This window comes from Euleptes europaea, chromosome 2 (assembly GCF_029931775.1).
Source record: "Euleptes europaea isolate rEulEur1 chromosome 2, rEulEur1.hap1, whole genome shotgun sequence".
Lineage (NCBI taxonomy): Eukaryota > Metazoa > Chordata > Lepidosauria > Squamata > Sphaerodactylidae > Euleptes > Euleptes europaea.
The window spans coordinates 75,906,118-75,920,711 of NC_079313.1; the positions used below are offsets into that span (position 1 = coordinate 75,906,118).

At 43.5% G+C, this 14,594-nt stretch overlaps 1 protein-coding gene across 1 annotated transcript; it reads right to left on the bottom strand.

Moving 5' to 3' along the window:
* Positions 1-3,267: 3,267 nt before the first annotated feature.
* LURAP1 (leucine rich adaptor protein 1) lies at positions 3,268-14,302 on the bottom strand. The gene is made up of 2 exons (XM_056845434.1): positions 14,111-14,302; positions 3,268-4,034 (listed from the first exon to the last, which is right to left on the bottom strand). The coding sequence occupies exons 1-2, from the start codon at positions 14,300-14,302 to the stop codon at positions 3,345-3,347; spliced, it is 882 nt and encodes a 293-aa protein (XP_056701412.1). The 3' UTR covers positions 3,268-3,344.
* Positions 14,303-14,594: the final 292 nt, after the last annotated feature.

The following is a 14,594-nucleotide window of genomic DNA, read 5'->3' on the forward strand; positions in this document are numbered from 1 at the left end:
GAGCATTGGAATGTCCTGCTTTCAATTTTGCCATGCGAATGAGAGCAGTCATGGAATGATCAACATCTTTATGCTCTAAAAGATGCATTCTGTCGCCAGATGAATAGTAAATTGTGATTCACAGTGCAATCCTAAACAGAGTTACACTCTTCTAAGTCGATTTAACTCGATAGGCTTTGAAAGGTGTAACTGTTTAGGATTGCACTACAAATGTAATTTGTCCCAAGCTGATGATACTCTGTATCCTGACAATTTGGAGATATCATGTTTGGAGTTTTTCCTCTTAGCTAGAGAACTTGGATTGTTTGGTTTTGTTCTCTTCAGCAGTGTGTGGGTCATTCTGTTGCTTGACTATCTGTAACTATTTGCTAACAGGTATTTTCTGCTGTGCATCAGCTATCTGTTGTGACCTTTGGTGGTTTTGCTTAAGTATATTGAGCCACTTGGACAGCAAGGTAGATTGCCCAGCCTTAAAACAGCTGCTGGACCAGACGACATTTTAGAGAAATGAAGTAGAGGCATTAGACAATACTGCTTATGAGCATCTATTCATAATCATGTAACGCACTAGTCCACATCACTGCTAGAAGCTGGTTGTTCATCCCTTCAACCTGGGGTGGAAGGATATTGACATACAATGAAAAGCTTTCATAGGGAGTACCACACCAACATACATATTATATAGGCTTCTTTCCAGAGCGCAGCCATAATAGCTCTGGATTCTAAATCATGTGGTTTCCGAACCACAACAGTTGGGGGGGGGGGGAGTGTCCTGATTTTGGTCACTTGGAATACAGCGTGAAATCAAAGTACCTCCCTATTGGCCAGGGAAAAAGTCCTTCAGTTTCCTGATTTACAATTCTAATTTTTGTTTTGTGATATTTTCCCTACTTTTGCTTTTTCCTGAACTGAGATAAACTGCTAGAATTATTTGTGGTATAACTTAACCCTGAGAATTATTTCTCTGCTCTTGGCAACAAACCCAAGTGATGAAAAGACTGGGTTTTGAAAATACATTTTAAAAAATGCTAGGCACGATATGCTTTTAGTTGGTGCATTCCCCTAACAATCAGCGGTGTACACCTACTGAGCACGTTAAAATTAGGTTTATCTCAAAATTTACAGAAGATTAACATTCCCAACTCTATTTGCTCAGAATAAAACAAAAGTCCCGTGGCACCTTAGAGTAGCAATAATTATTTCTATATGAGCTTTTTTGAGTCACAGCTCACTTCTTAAGATATGCAGGGTGTTTGTGACAGTACAATCAGCACCTGAGGGGGTGGGGGGGCTCCCAAGTCCAGAGAGGGGAATTGGTGGAAATCAGTGTACCTTTATATATGAGTGCCGGCACTTTTTTTTTTTTTTTAAAGCACTGCAGATATGTATTCAGGTGCGTATTCTGATATACAGCTGAAGAAGTGAGCTGTGATTCACAAAACCTCATATAGAAATAAATGTTATTAGTCTTTAAGGTGCCACTGGACTTTTGTTTTATTTCCCTACAATAGACTAACATGGCTACCCCTATGCAATCAATTATTTTCTTAGAATCAGATTTCTATTAAGATTCAAGTTTTTTGGGGGGGAGGAAATATCAAAAGTTATAGATATTTTTGTTTATTTTGGAAGCCCCAGAAGTTACTTTACAATCACATTCCCATAAGATATACAGTGCACTGCTGCACAAGGAATGACAGGGAAGCAACAAACATGCAATAGTTGAATGGGTCTTCAAAGAAAAAATTATATGGAGTCAATTGGCACGAAAGGTTTTAAAAGAAAATATAGCAAGAATATGTTGCCCAAATACAGAATGGGATGGTTTGGTTTAAAAGGATTGAAAAGGACATCATGAGAATACAGAATGTGTGTTTCCTTACCTTAAAAACTATTGGTATGAAATTTCCAATATGAATGTGTGCAACAGATTCAGTGGAAGCACTGTAGAGTTAAGGCTGCAATAGTAAAAGTTACCAGCTCCTCTATATTCACCCTGAATGCTGCCATTTATGAAATTCAGCTGCAGCATTAATTAACATGGCTACTATTAAGAGAACAGATATGGTGGTATTCTTTGTGCTTATTGTCTGACTATAGCAATTTAAATATACTTTGTTCTTATTCAGAGCTCAAAAACACTCCTAAATGGATCACCAATGTCAACAGAACCAGAATTTCGTCAGTCTACTCCAAAGTAAAAGGTAAGCAGGATTCAAAACTGGCTACAAATCACCCCTAAAAAGCACCAGGTACTTTTCCTATAACATTAGATTGAGGTGCAGAAAAGTATGTGTGGCTGTAAAAATCCTAGGTTCTTAGTTTCTAACATTCCTGTATTCCTAGATACCTGATGTTAGCGCCAAGATGTGATATAAATAATTTTTTGCAGCTCTGTGCAGGGTTCACACACACACACACACACACACACATTATTCTAGATGTCAAAATTCTGAACACACTTTTAATTGTTCCCTCACAATTGCCTACGCTTCTCCAGTAGACTGCTGGGGGTGGAGGACAACATGGGGTCAATAACAGAGCTTTGTCTTATATCATATCGAGCATTGAAAGCACCCAGAGTGAGCATAAAATGCAGCACACGGTCAAAGACAATCCTGTAGTTCCGAGCACGGGGCAAGAGCTGGGCCTAGCAAGCTTACCAGAGAAGGGGAGGGAGGCTCACCATGTGACTACATTGAACAAAACTGGGCAGTCTGAGTCTCCTTCATTTCTTTTTTAAACCAAATGGAAACGAAGATACTCCTATTTCAGCATTAATGATGGAACGGGTGAAATAAAAATGCTGTCAACAAAGTCTTGAATAATTCTCAGCTACTGTTAACAGAAAAAAGTGACCGCTTCTAAAGGACGCATGTTGTTCCAAGAACAAATGATGGTCTATTCTCTATTGCTATCAAGGGTGAACATGCTTCTCAAATGCTTTAGTATTAACACATGTCAAGAAGCAGATATGTGCATTTTATTATAATAATAATAATAATAATAATAATAATAATAATAATAATAATAATACTTTATATTTATGACTACCACACAGCTCCCACAGAAAGTGACAACTCTTTCATTACTGCACAAGGCTAAGGGATGTGAGGATAGCAGGCCACAGGGCTTCTCCCTCAGAGATCACACGATATGACACCATTTCTTGGAGCTAAAATCAAAGAAAACCAGTGCGGCCCATTGTGTTCCACCCAGCCTACTCTGTCAAGCAAAAACAGACATTTGGCAAGGAAAGTAGTGCTTCAAGTCAAAGGTGCAAAAGACGTTTTGTAAGAGGCCCTGAATCTATAGTTGTTGGCCTAGACAGACGATCCTGCAGGCTACAAGAACGTCACATCATCTTGAGACTGAACCCATTGCCAGTGGGCATCATACTCCAGATGCAACCTGCTGTTCAACTTGCAATTCTCCAAGTCAACTGTTTTGTTCCTGAAGGCCCTCGGTGCTGGGCTATCTGCAACTGCTGAGGTGAATTTTGCCTCAGTGCCCTGCTCCACCTCTGGAACTTTTCTGCCCGGAACCCCATTGGTTACTGCTGGTGGCTGCCTGGCAGCTTTGTTTTGCTCACTGTCTCCTTGGTTTTTAACCAACCTAGGCACCTTCTCCGGCTCCTCTTTGCTTTCGTCCTGTTCTTTGATTAAAGTCTTGGTAGGAAGACCCTGGTCTGGGTCAATCTTTTCAACTCTGGCCATTGGTCCGCCTGGTGTGGATGCCATTATGGGCTCTATACTAGAGCCTTGTCCATACTCATCCATCTCATCAGCAAGTGTGTCCAAATAGCTGCCAATGGACATACTGTCCAGCTTGTCGTTGGGGTCCTGAAGGCTGTTCCAGCTCCCCCGCCGAGATGTCTCTTGACTCTCTACCAGGCTGTACTGGCTGCTGGTGAGGCTGCTGCAGCGGCTGGTCAGCATTCCTTTCTCTTCCAATAGCCACTTGACTGCCTCAATACCTTCATTCACAGCCACTAACTGCTGTAGTATCTTGATATCTATTGCTCTCAAGTAGGCCTACGGAAGAAGAGAGAAAATTTAGCATGTGTGGCAAGACCACTAGTGATATTGAATAAGGTCCCTGATTGAGTTAGCTGCACTCAAACACAATGGTGCAGTGCTTCCAAGGAGAACCATCAAAGCACTCTGGTAATAACAATGATAGTAAAAATGCCAGCTCTCCAGAGTTGTTCTTGGCCCTGGACCACCTAGATGGAACCCAGAATCTCCTCCACTGAAAGGTGTGTGCTCTATACCTTCCTGAACACGTATGATGGAGTAGGATTCCTCATTATCTTTACTACAATTCACAAGGAGTGTTGCCTGAAAGGGGAATGGGTCAACAACTGGCACATTGACAATGTCAGAAGTAATATACATTTTAGTGCAACGTTGTAAAAAGACATAAGTGGAGGGAGTTGGAGAAGGAGAGGGTGTATGAAGGTTACATCCCAGCCTTTTATGAACCTCTCCTTCTCCATTACTCCCTGTAATCCTCCCTAGAATTCTAAGAAACTCACTCTAGTAACCATCTGGAAAAAATACCAACTAATGTATGACATAGAAGATACTGTTTCCAGGGTCAGATCTTGGTTTCCAAAATACAAAAGAGAGCAATGGAACAGGCAGGGGTGGCCATTAGGGAGGGCTGTCCTGCGACACACTTTCAGAGGCTTTGCAACATGCTTTTGGGTCCCAACCCACAGGTTGGGGCACACTGCACTAGACAACAGTTAAAATTATACCCTTCCATTCTATTTTAGTGCTGGTTGCTCAGTTAATCAGAGCTTAAATATTTGGCTTCTGATCTATACTGTAACATTTTCTATTTGAGTAGTAGAGTTATGCTGTGATAGCCCACCTAAAAAGGAGATATTTTGTCCTAAAAGACAGACGAAAGGGATATCCTTCTCTGGAATTATACTCTGCCCCTATACAGGCTTAGTCGCAGCTATAATCCAGAGCACAGACATAAATTAAATTCCTGGGTTGTTGGACAGGTGATGTTTCAGTTTGTACTTGAAGAAGGGAGGGGGACATGAACACACAAAGTCTTCAGATAACTGCAACTACCAATCAACTAGAAGAGGAAACAAGATGGAATGAATGAAAAGGCATAACAATGGAAAGGTTTGCTTGGTTTTTCTGGTTTAATTAAGATACATTAATTAAATGTTAATTGTTCTTGCCCTTGAGGTTTGTAGTTAAATTTAAAAATGGTTTGCTTGCCTTTCACCCAGAAAATGAAAACTCACTTTCAGCTGTTCAGGCAGATTTTTAACACTAAGCAGACATGTGAAGCTCCCTTCAAATCAAGAAGTAGAACATACTATTCCTTGTAACATGCAAAAACCTAACACAGAGAATCGTTGAGAATGAAAACTGTCAGATGTTAGAAAAATTACAAAATGTCTTTACAGAAAACCCTACCTAGATGATACCATTACTACCTAATAACAGTTGAATCTGAAAGTTCATTCTTTACATGGGTCTTAATTCATTCTGTGGCTATACCCAGAAACTGACAGCTTGATGCTCCCGGTAGGGCTGGCAGCTAAGATACATCTCCCATTCATCCATGGTACAGACTCTCCAACCTATAAATATGAATCTGTGCATCTCTCACTTTCATTTTGGTTAAGTCATTATAGAAAGGCACCAGATGTCAGCCAGAACTCTATTGTTATAAACTGTATGCAAGGCTGTTCCCTACATGTGGAAACAATTTGACTGTAGCTTTCACCATGCAGAAGTTTCCTTTTTTCATCATACTACCACAAATCTTCCCTTCCTAGAGCTCCCTCTGTGTTGACACGGTGGACATCAGAAGGGCTTTAGTAAGAGGCCAAATAGTTCTCAGCGAAGAGCACTGTCCAACTTGCTTTTTAAAGCAGCCACTTGTGGACATGAATCAGGCCTAAGTTTTTTTTAGTAGAAGAAACTCAAATCTGCCAAAGCATCCACATCTGTAAGACGTGTTTGCTCTTGAATGTTGCCAGCATGATGCAATCATGAAGGACAGAAGAGAGGCAAGACTCTGGAAAGGCTAGCAAAGGACTTGTTTAGAAAACTGTGATTTATTAGACTGTATTCAAAGACTGTGGTGTTGCTAAATGATTCCAGTTGGACCAGATGCCACTGAGCAAGTTGATGAGGCATACGAGCACCATGGACAGAGGGGAACAGATCCAACAGGGCATAGCTAAAAGGGAAAACAAACTGGAGGAATTTTTCCGCCTACAGATCATGGAGCACCACAGGCTAACAAAGACAAATCCGGGGAACTAATGTTCCGGTGAGGGCAGTTCTGCACATTATAAAAGCTGCAGAAAACACAGTGCTTCCCACTCAACTTTGTAAAGGGAGAAAGCATTACACACATGTACATATGATTTTAAATATCTGTGGAGACACATTTGGGAACTCTGCCTAATTGGGATTCCCAGGCACAGGTATTTAATGATGTGTGTATACATACAAAAAACGCTGGTATATTATTGCGGTTTCCTGCAGTGAACATTTGAACATTAAATACATGTGTATGCACATTATTAAACTCTCGGCACCCACGCCTGGGATCTCTGATGGGAGTCAAGTCCCTTAGGTACATGTACATTAGCTTGTGAATGCTGGGGAGATAGCTCTGATTTCTACATTGTAAATATGTAGCGCTGATCCAAAAATGCAGGTTATCTAGGTGTGCCCCCTAATGCTATAAATATATTTAAATGTTTACATCTGGATCAGAGGAAATAAATTAGAGGCAAGCCAGCTGTGTTCCTTGTACAAGTGATGGCTTTGTATCTCCCTTACATTCTCAGACCCTGTTCATGAGTTTGATTGAAAGAAAAAGAGATTCACGAGTTTAGGGAGGGAAATTTGATCATAGTGCCTGGATGGACGCTGGGCAAGAATCAGAGAAGACTAACCATGAGCGTTTTTCTTTTGAGTATTCTCTACAGCTGGCTTTGGGTTGCTCCTTTGAACTCATTACACAAAGGCCAAGGGGTGTGTGTGTTACAATGACAAGTTTATGTTTCCATCACCATTGTACGGATAGATGTCAGAAAGGGGAAGCCTGAATGAATGGACGGAGGAATTGTGTCTAAGGAAACACTTGCACAGGAAGCATTTTTTTAAAAAAATCAGGAAAAGACTAGAGAACAAACGGTTGGTCTGAAGGACATAGATCCCATTGCACAAAGTGATAGTTCTATTTCTGAGTTTTCAAAAAAATCAAATAAACATACAGCAGGTGTTCTTTAAAGAGCTGTGACCCCTTTGTACTTGTATTTCCCAATGAGGAGAATGAATGTGTACATCTTGGAGTCAGATGGGCTGGGTTAGGCTTCAGAACAGTTCTTTAGAGGCTCTATTTCTATGGTTCATGAGCATCTTTTAAAAACGTGTCTTTAAAACAAGCGAAGACTTAACTGCTACAGGGTTTAAAGAAAACGTGGCGCAGATGGAACTTGCATCTTTGTCACGCCTGGATTCAGTTGCTCGGTCTGCAATGCAGACAATTGGAGAGACTAGTCTGAACATCCTGATATATCTGGACAGCAGGAACAAACCCATCTGGATCTCATCAAAACCTGTGCACAGATGTGCCCTACACAGCTATCAACAGATGGCCATGTTTTATCATCTATCTCAGAGATGGGAGGGGGGAATCTAGATTTACCAGAAACCCATACTGATAAACTAATAAGGAACCCAAATGACTCTATGAGCAGATTATTGTGTAGACTCTCAGTTTTGATAGCGGATGCTCCACAAAACAGACCACTGAGTTAGTATAATTGAGAAGCAGCTGAATTCTTTGAAAGCTGAATTACTTCAAGTGAATCTACAAAAGAAGTTCTTTTAAAAAAAACACTTTCAGGCAAGACATTGCTCTAGCTTTCAAAAAGCGGGGGCTTTTAAAAATGCAATTGATGCCAGGGGAGAAGTAAAGTAACTAAAAATTGTAATCTGGGAGGCAAAACCGAGGATTACCTCACCACAGTTCATGATACAGAAAGTTATGACCAAATGAAGGAAATTGGGCATGACAGCAGGCACAGGGTTCAGGAAGCAAATGCCACTATCCTACAGGTAAATCCTCTTCAAATCCTATTGGAATCAATGGGACTTACTTCCAAGTTAATAGCCCAGGCTGACCTGATCTCATCAGAGCTTGGAAGCTAAGCAAATGTTGGCCATAGTCAATACTTGGCTGGGAGAACACCAAAGGAGATTCGGGTTGCGGTGCCGAGGGAGGCAATGGCAGAACAGCTCTGCTTAACTCCTGCTTGCATACCTGTGAGGTACACCTTCATGTGGTCGCCATGAGTTGGATGCAATTCAGTGGCCCACTTTATTTTTTATATATGAACGGGCTGGAATGGAGCCATCAACAACTGATACAGGAATAAAACCGGGGGGGAGGAGTCATTTCTAACTGTTGTCTGTGTGAACTGTGACTGCCTACAATTGCTTAATGCACTGGCTTTTGTGCCTTCAGGCACCAATCAAGTACATTCTACAATACTGCCATACAAATAATTGTCTTTGAACTCTCTACCACAAATCAAAAGCTTCCTTATGTGTAGATAATGATGGCAAGCCATGTTAGTCTGTCTGTAGCACTAGAAAAGGTCGAGTAGCACCTTAAAGACTAACAAAATTTCTGGTAGGGTATGAGCTTTTGTGAGTCACAGCTCACTTCTATGTGTGACAGCTCACTACATGGCCTGCTTCTTCCCAGAAAGATAAGGAGCCCATTGTACATATGGGTGCTACAGATGTGGCTATTCCCTGAATGCATGCACCATGCCAGGCATGCACCATGCACAGAAAATGGTCAGAAAAAAGCTAATAGCACCGAACCGCCTTTGAGGACAGGACACCGGGTCTGAATTTAGTTCTTCCCTTCTCCCTACTGATTGGTACAACTGTCAAATGTTTGAAGTGGCTACATGTTCTCAGTCTTAACTGCTGCACAAATGTACAGTTGGATCAAGAAGGTTTTTGTCCAGCCTTCAAGTAAAATCTATTTTTCCCCCTTTTCCACTGCCATGAATTCTGTTTCACAAAAACCTAGTAGTGCTTATTGTAAATATATACCACACCTTCGAATTAAGCTGGGGTCTCTAAAAAGTGCCCCGATGCGCTTAGCTAGTAAACCACAGCATTCTAGTGTACCTTCTCTAGCAGAAGTATAAATCTGGCAAACCTTACCAGGTATGCAAGAAAATGAACAGATCACCAAAACACAGTGTCACTGGAAAGATTATGGTGCTTTTCAATTAAACATTGTCATTCTATGAATACAATATTAATTGCATTGGCTACATTTTGATGAATTATTATTTTTGAATATCCTGTATATGTTTGATTAATCCTAAGCTTTCTTTGTTGTGGCACCCACCTTGTGGAATGGCCTGCCTGGAGAATGTGTGAATGGAAATATTCAGGAAGTATTTCTATAAACGGACTACGACTATAGTAATGTCTGTGAAATTTTAGATAGTTCACAGCATTGTTCATTGTATTTTCTATACTGTTTGGAGTGTGTTGCTCTGCACCTTGCAATCTGGTTGCCTTACATTGTTTGTTGGTTGCATAATACTGCCCTTCTTGTATTGGTTTTAATCTGCCTTTAGTCTCAATAAGAAAGATGGACTATAAATGAATTAAATAAGATCATCTATCTATATACAGAAGCATAGACATGTATACAGATATAAAAGATATAAAAGATTTAATCTTCTTCTATTTTAATTGGAAAATTAACAAAAACCTATTGCAACCAAATCAGTTCTGTCAGCTGAACACCAGCAACCTGGCTACTTCAGAAAGCTCTGATCCTCCATTGTCAAAAATAATTTTTCATAAATATTACCCAAAAACTGTTAGTTGCATTGTTTGATTACTGAGATAATGAATGTGAACCACTCTGAACACTGTAAAACAGGGGTCCTCAACCTTTTTGAGCCTGTGGGTACCTCTGGAATTCCGATACAGCAGGGTGGGCACAAATACAGAATGGCTGCTGCAGGAGATGGAGCCAACCGAAAAATGTCAAGGAATGAAATTATGCAAAACTCTTAACAGCAACTTTTCGAGATTTCAAACAGAAATTCTGGTTAACAGGATGCCTTTAAAAATGAACATACTGTTTTAAAATATTTTCTTGCATATACACACAGCTTACATTTAGCCACTCTGTGATAGTCCTTGTGCTATGATGGCAGCTGCTCCCAAAGCAACATTTTAAAAAAATCTGCTCAGCTAATCGGATCTCCAATGGCCAATCAGAAGCCCTGCTGGGCAAAAACCCCATCTAGCCCCACCCACTTTCTAAAAACACTTGGGAACCAGGAAAGGTGCTGGTGGGCACCATGGTGCCCATGAGCGCCACGTTGTGGACCCCTGCACTAAAATACTATATAAAATAATATTATTCTGCAGAATGTTTCATTTGGTGGACCCATTTGTTGCTGTCTAGAAGCAATTAAAGCTGATGCACCTGAACGTCTATCATTTTAAATCCTTGAAGCCAACATGCTTACACTGGTTCTCATGCAAGCTTGATATAATTTATGTACTGCACTGTAAGAGACAGTCCATGTGATATATTTGCTAAGGGAGTGCGCTCAGTGTATTATAAATCATAGCATTGTTGGCGTACCTCTTCCCAGCTCAAGAGAAGTGCTCTGAAGCTCTCTGGGCATCTTCAAGTTAGGCTTCCAATTGTTTTTCATTACAGCAAAATGACTTTCTGCTACCACAGCAAACAATCTCCATAGCCCAGCGTGCCCGCCACGATTCCATTTTCAAACTAGCAAACAGAATACTAAATAATCTAGTGGCCTACTGAGGTTCACATGCCAAATCCACTCAATGCTGCATTTATGGGCTCCCCTGTTTTTGTACAGTGACAGCTCTATACCTGTCTGCCTCTCCTCTGACGAGAAGAATGGTAAGGAAGGCTTGCCAGAATACAGCGAATAAAACAAGCCATGACAGTTCTGTGCTTTGCGTTCAGCACGCATTTGATCCAGCATATTTAAAACACAAATCCTACTAATAATGCAGTGGAATAACAAGTGGCTCAGGGACTTCATTTCTCCCTGCTTGGTGTCTTTGAAGCACTACTGCACAGTAACAATGTTTGCATAGGCAGCACTTTGTGGGGAATGATTAATATTAATTAGCGATTAATGACAATCAAGCAGCAGGTTTTCTTGTTGAATCCAAATTCCAAGTTTCCTAAGGGTGGAGTACAGACACAGGCTTCCTGTTTGGGCTTGAGAGTCAAGTTAGATTCTCCAGTGATATAGGATGAGTGCCCAATCCTCAAATCAGTCATACAAAGTACTTAAAGCTTAGATATTTTATTCCTATTAGCTTCCATAGAAATAACACCCTGACCTTATATATATGTGAATCACAGTGTTTCTGCTGATTTTAATGCAATTCACAAAATTGTAGCAGCTAGCATAACACAGCAGCTAAGAATAGAACAGCATCTTTCATATCATCCTGCAATTCTTTATATTAAAAAAGTTTGTTTGCAGCCTTCCTTTTGGGCCATGCTCTGAGGAAAATCACACTCACACACACACACACACACACACACACACACTTTTACTGTCACTTGGTTAAAAAAAATGTGAGTACGCATAGGTTTTCCCCAGCAGAAGTAGGGAGGCATTTTCAGTGGGGAATGGACTGAAGGGAAAGGTTTTAGAAGCTCCTCTCTCCCTGCCCTAGTCTCTCCATACTGCAGCCTTGGACACTGCATTTTATGAGGACAAAAATCCATCTCTTTTATAGAACTACACACAACATACGGTTCCACCCTATGAATGAAAGCCATAACTCATCCAAGGTGGCTGCAGACAAAAATCAATCTAAAGACACTGACACTGGGTCATGATGACCCACCTGCCAGCCTCCCCATAACACATCACCATGACATTGCAGTTAGCTATTTATTTACTTTCCTGGGGTTAGTAACAAGACCTTCTGGACACACTGCTTACTAGGCCACTACTCATTGTGTATGTGCAGTCAGACTCTGACTAGCAATATAGATGTTTGTTTGCACCCATTATTTATTTATTTTCACCTCATTTATACCCCACCTCTGTCCCCAGTGTGAATCCAAAGTGACTTACAATATTCTCCCCTTCTCCGTTTTATTCTCACAACCACCTTCTGAAGTAGGTTAGAGTGTGTAACTGGAGGGGGTCACCCAGCAAGCTCCCATGCCAGAGTGCAGATTCGAACCTGGGCCTCCCAGATTCTAGTCCAATGCTCTAACCACTACACCACGCCGAAAGAGATATGGCTGTGTGGAAACCAGTCTCCTAAAGTAGCTCTGTGTGGCACTGCTGGGACTGCTCAGACATCCCGACTGCTTTCTGTATTTCTCAGCATCCTTGTACCTTTTTTTAAAAACCAGAATTTGAAACCAAGCAAATGATGCATCAAACTGAATACAATCTTCAGATCCCTCCGGCCACCATAGACACTCATAGACATTTGGAGCATCTATTTCATATTTGGGAATAGATGTATCCCTTCAGCAAAGAGCCAGCCCGCGCATAGAAGGAGAGGAGCTGCATACTCTTTTCTGCCTGGAGCAACTATCTATCGATAACCCATTTTCCTCACTCCACTCTCTTTGATGTTGACTTTTGGGAAATCTCCATTAGAAAGCCAGATTTCAAATGAACAATAATAAAATAATAAATGGATCAGCAAATTGCAGGCAATTTGGGGGGGGGGGAACTACTGGCTGTCATACACTGCTACTGGACTCAAATCTTACTTAGCAGTAAAAACACTGCTGATCATACCGTCTCTACATCCTCCAAATGTGCGCCAGGAGAACAAAAAGCATTTGTAGTCTTGCTAACTCATCAGTTCTCAGCCTGACTCAGAATCTGTAAGGAATTTAAGCAAATTGTGTTCTAGTGACCACTTGAGTAGAACCACTTCAAATGAACCCCTGAAATCATACTGAAACCCATGCAGAGCAGTTGAACAGACAGAGCGGCTCCCTCGGTTGGCTGTTCTGTTACAGCCCTTGGAAACTTCCCTGACTCCAGCATCAGAATGTCCAGCGTCTACAGCTGATGTCGTATCAGGAAGGGGTGGGAAAGCACAGTGAGGGGGGGAAAGAGAGGGGCCGACCCCTCACTTAAAAAGTGCCCATTCCAGCGGCGTGGCTATAACCTGCCATGCCAAAAGACCCAACGTGGTGCTGCACACCTTGGAGAAGAATGAGTTGATTGTGGTCCGAGCTGCTTGCAGGCATCATCTGAATCCTCAGATGTGTCAGACCTTGACTGAAAGGGCAGAGAACAAACTAAGGGAGTTTTCAAACATACTGAATAATGTGATCCACTTGCAATCCACTTTAACGACCGGTTGCAAGTGGATTTTGCCATTTCACACAGTAAAATCCAGCTGCAAAGTGCATTGAGAGTGGACTGAAAGTGCATGATTCGGCATGTATGAAAAGCGCCTACAGCAGCGGTTGAACAGCCCCCCCTTCCCATCAGAGGACAGAGCATAGGGCTATTGTGTGTCCCCCCCCCATCTGGGACAATAAAACTTGGGGTATCACTTCTCCACTGCAGGGCAAGCCATGAGGTAGAATCATAGAGTTGGAAGGGACCACCAGGGTCATCTAGTCCAACCCCCTGCACAGTTCAGGAAATCCACAACTACCTCCCCCCACCACACACCCCAGTGACCTGTCCCACAGAAAGGGGGAATCGAACCTGTCCAGGAATCCTCCCCCCCTCCCCGTGTTGATTTGGGCTTCCCTTTCGCCCCAGTGGCAACTCCAGGGAAAGGGCGCGTGGCTCAGCGGCGGAGCCTCTGCTTGGCACCCAGAAGGTCCCCGGTTCGATCCCCGACCGGCCTCGCCAGTTCAAGGGACCAGGCAGGTGGGCGATGGGCAAGACCTCCGCCGGAGAGCCCGGAGAGCCGCTGCCGCCCTGAGCGGGCGATCCTGACCCGGGCGGCCCCCGGCCTCGGATGCCTTATAAGGCCGCCCGGGGCGCCCAGGCGCGGCCGGCGCGGTGACTCACCAGCTCCCGCTTCAGCGCCGCGATCTGGCCGGGCAGCCCGGGGCGCGGACCCCGGCCCGGGCTGCCCGGCAGGAGGGGAGCCGCCGGGTCCTCCCGCAGCCAGCGCAGCAGCCCGTCGGGGGGCCGGCGCCCCACTTTGCCCTCCAGCTCCTTCAGGGCGAGGGAGTCGGCGCAGGCGGACGGAGCCTCCATCTGCCCGCCGCTCCCCAGCAGCCGGCGCCGCCGCCCGGGCCTGCAGCGGAGGGGCTCGCCCTCCCCACGCCCCAGACCCGCGCCCACCCCGCCCGCCCGCCCTGATCCGGGATTTGCCGCTTACGAAACTGGCCGAGCCCCCCCGGCCGCCCGTGGCGTCTCCTGCCACCGCCTTCCAGGGGCGGGCGGCGCCCTGCGCGGCTGCGGCGCCGCCCGGCCCCCGTCCCGCCGCCGCTTTGCTCCCGCCTCGGCCCCACCTGCCCGCGGCAGAGGGACGGGCCGCCCCCAGCGT

Excerpts from the sequence above, each read along its gene's own strand:
- LURAP1 (XM_056845434.1), bottom strand. The coding sequence starts at position 14,302 with ATGGAGGCTCCGTCCGCCTGCGCCGACTCCCTCGCCCTGAAGGAGCTG. Across the intron at positions 4,035-14,110 it reads CGGCGCTGAAGCGGGAGCTG|GCCTACTTGAGAGCAATAGA; the intron begins GTGAGTCACCGC and ends CTTCTTCCGTAG.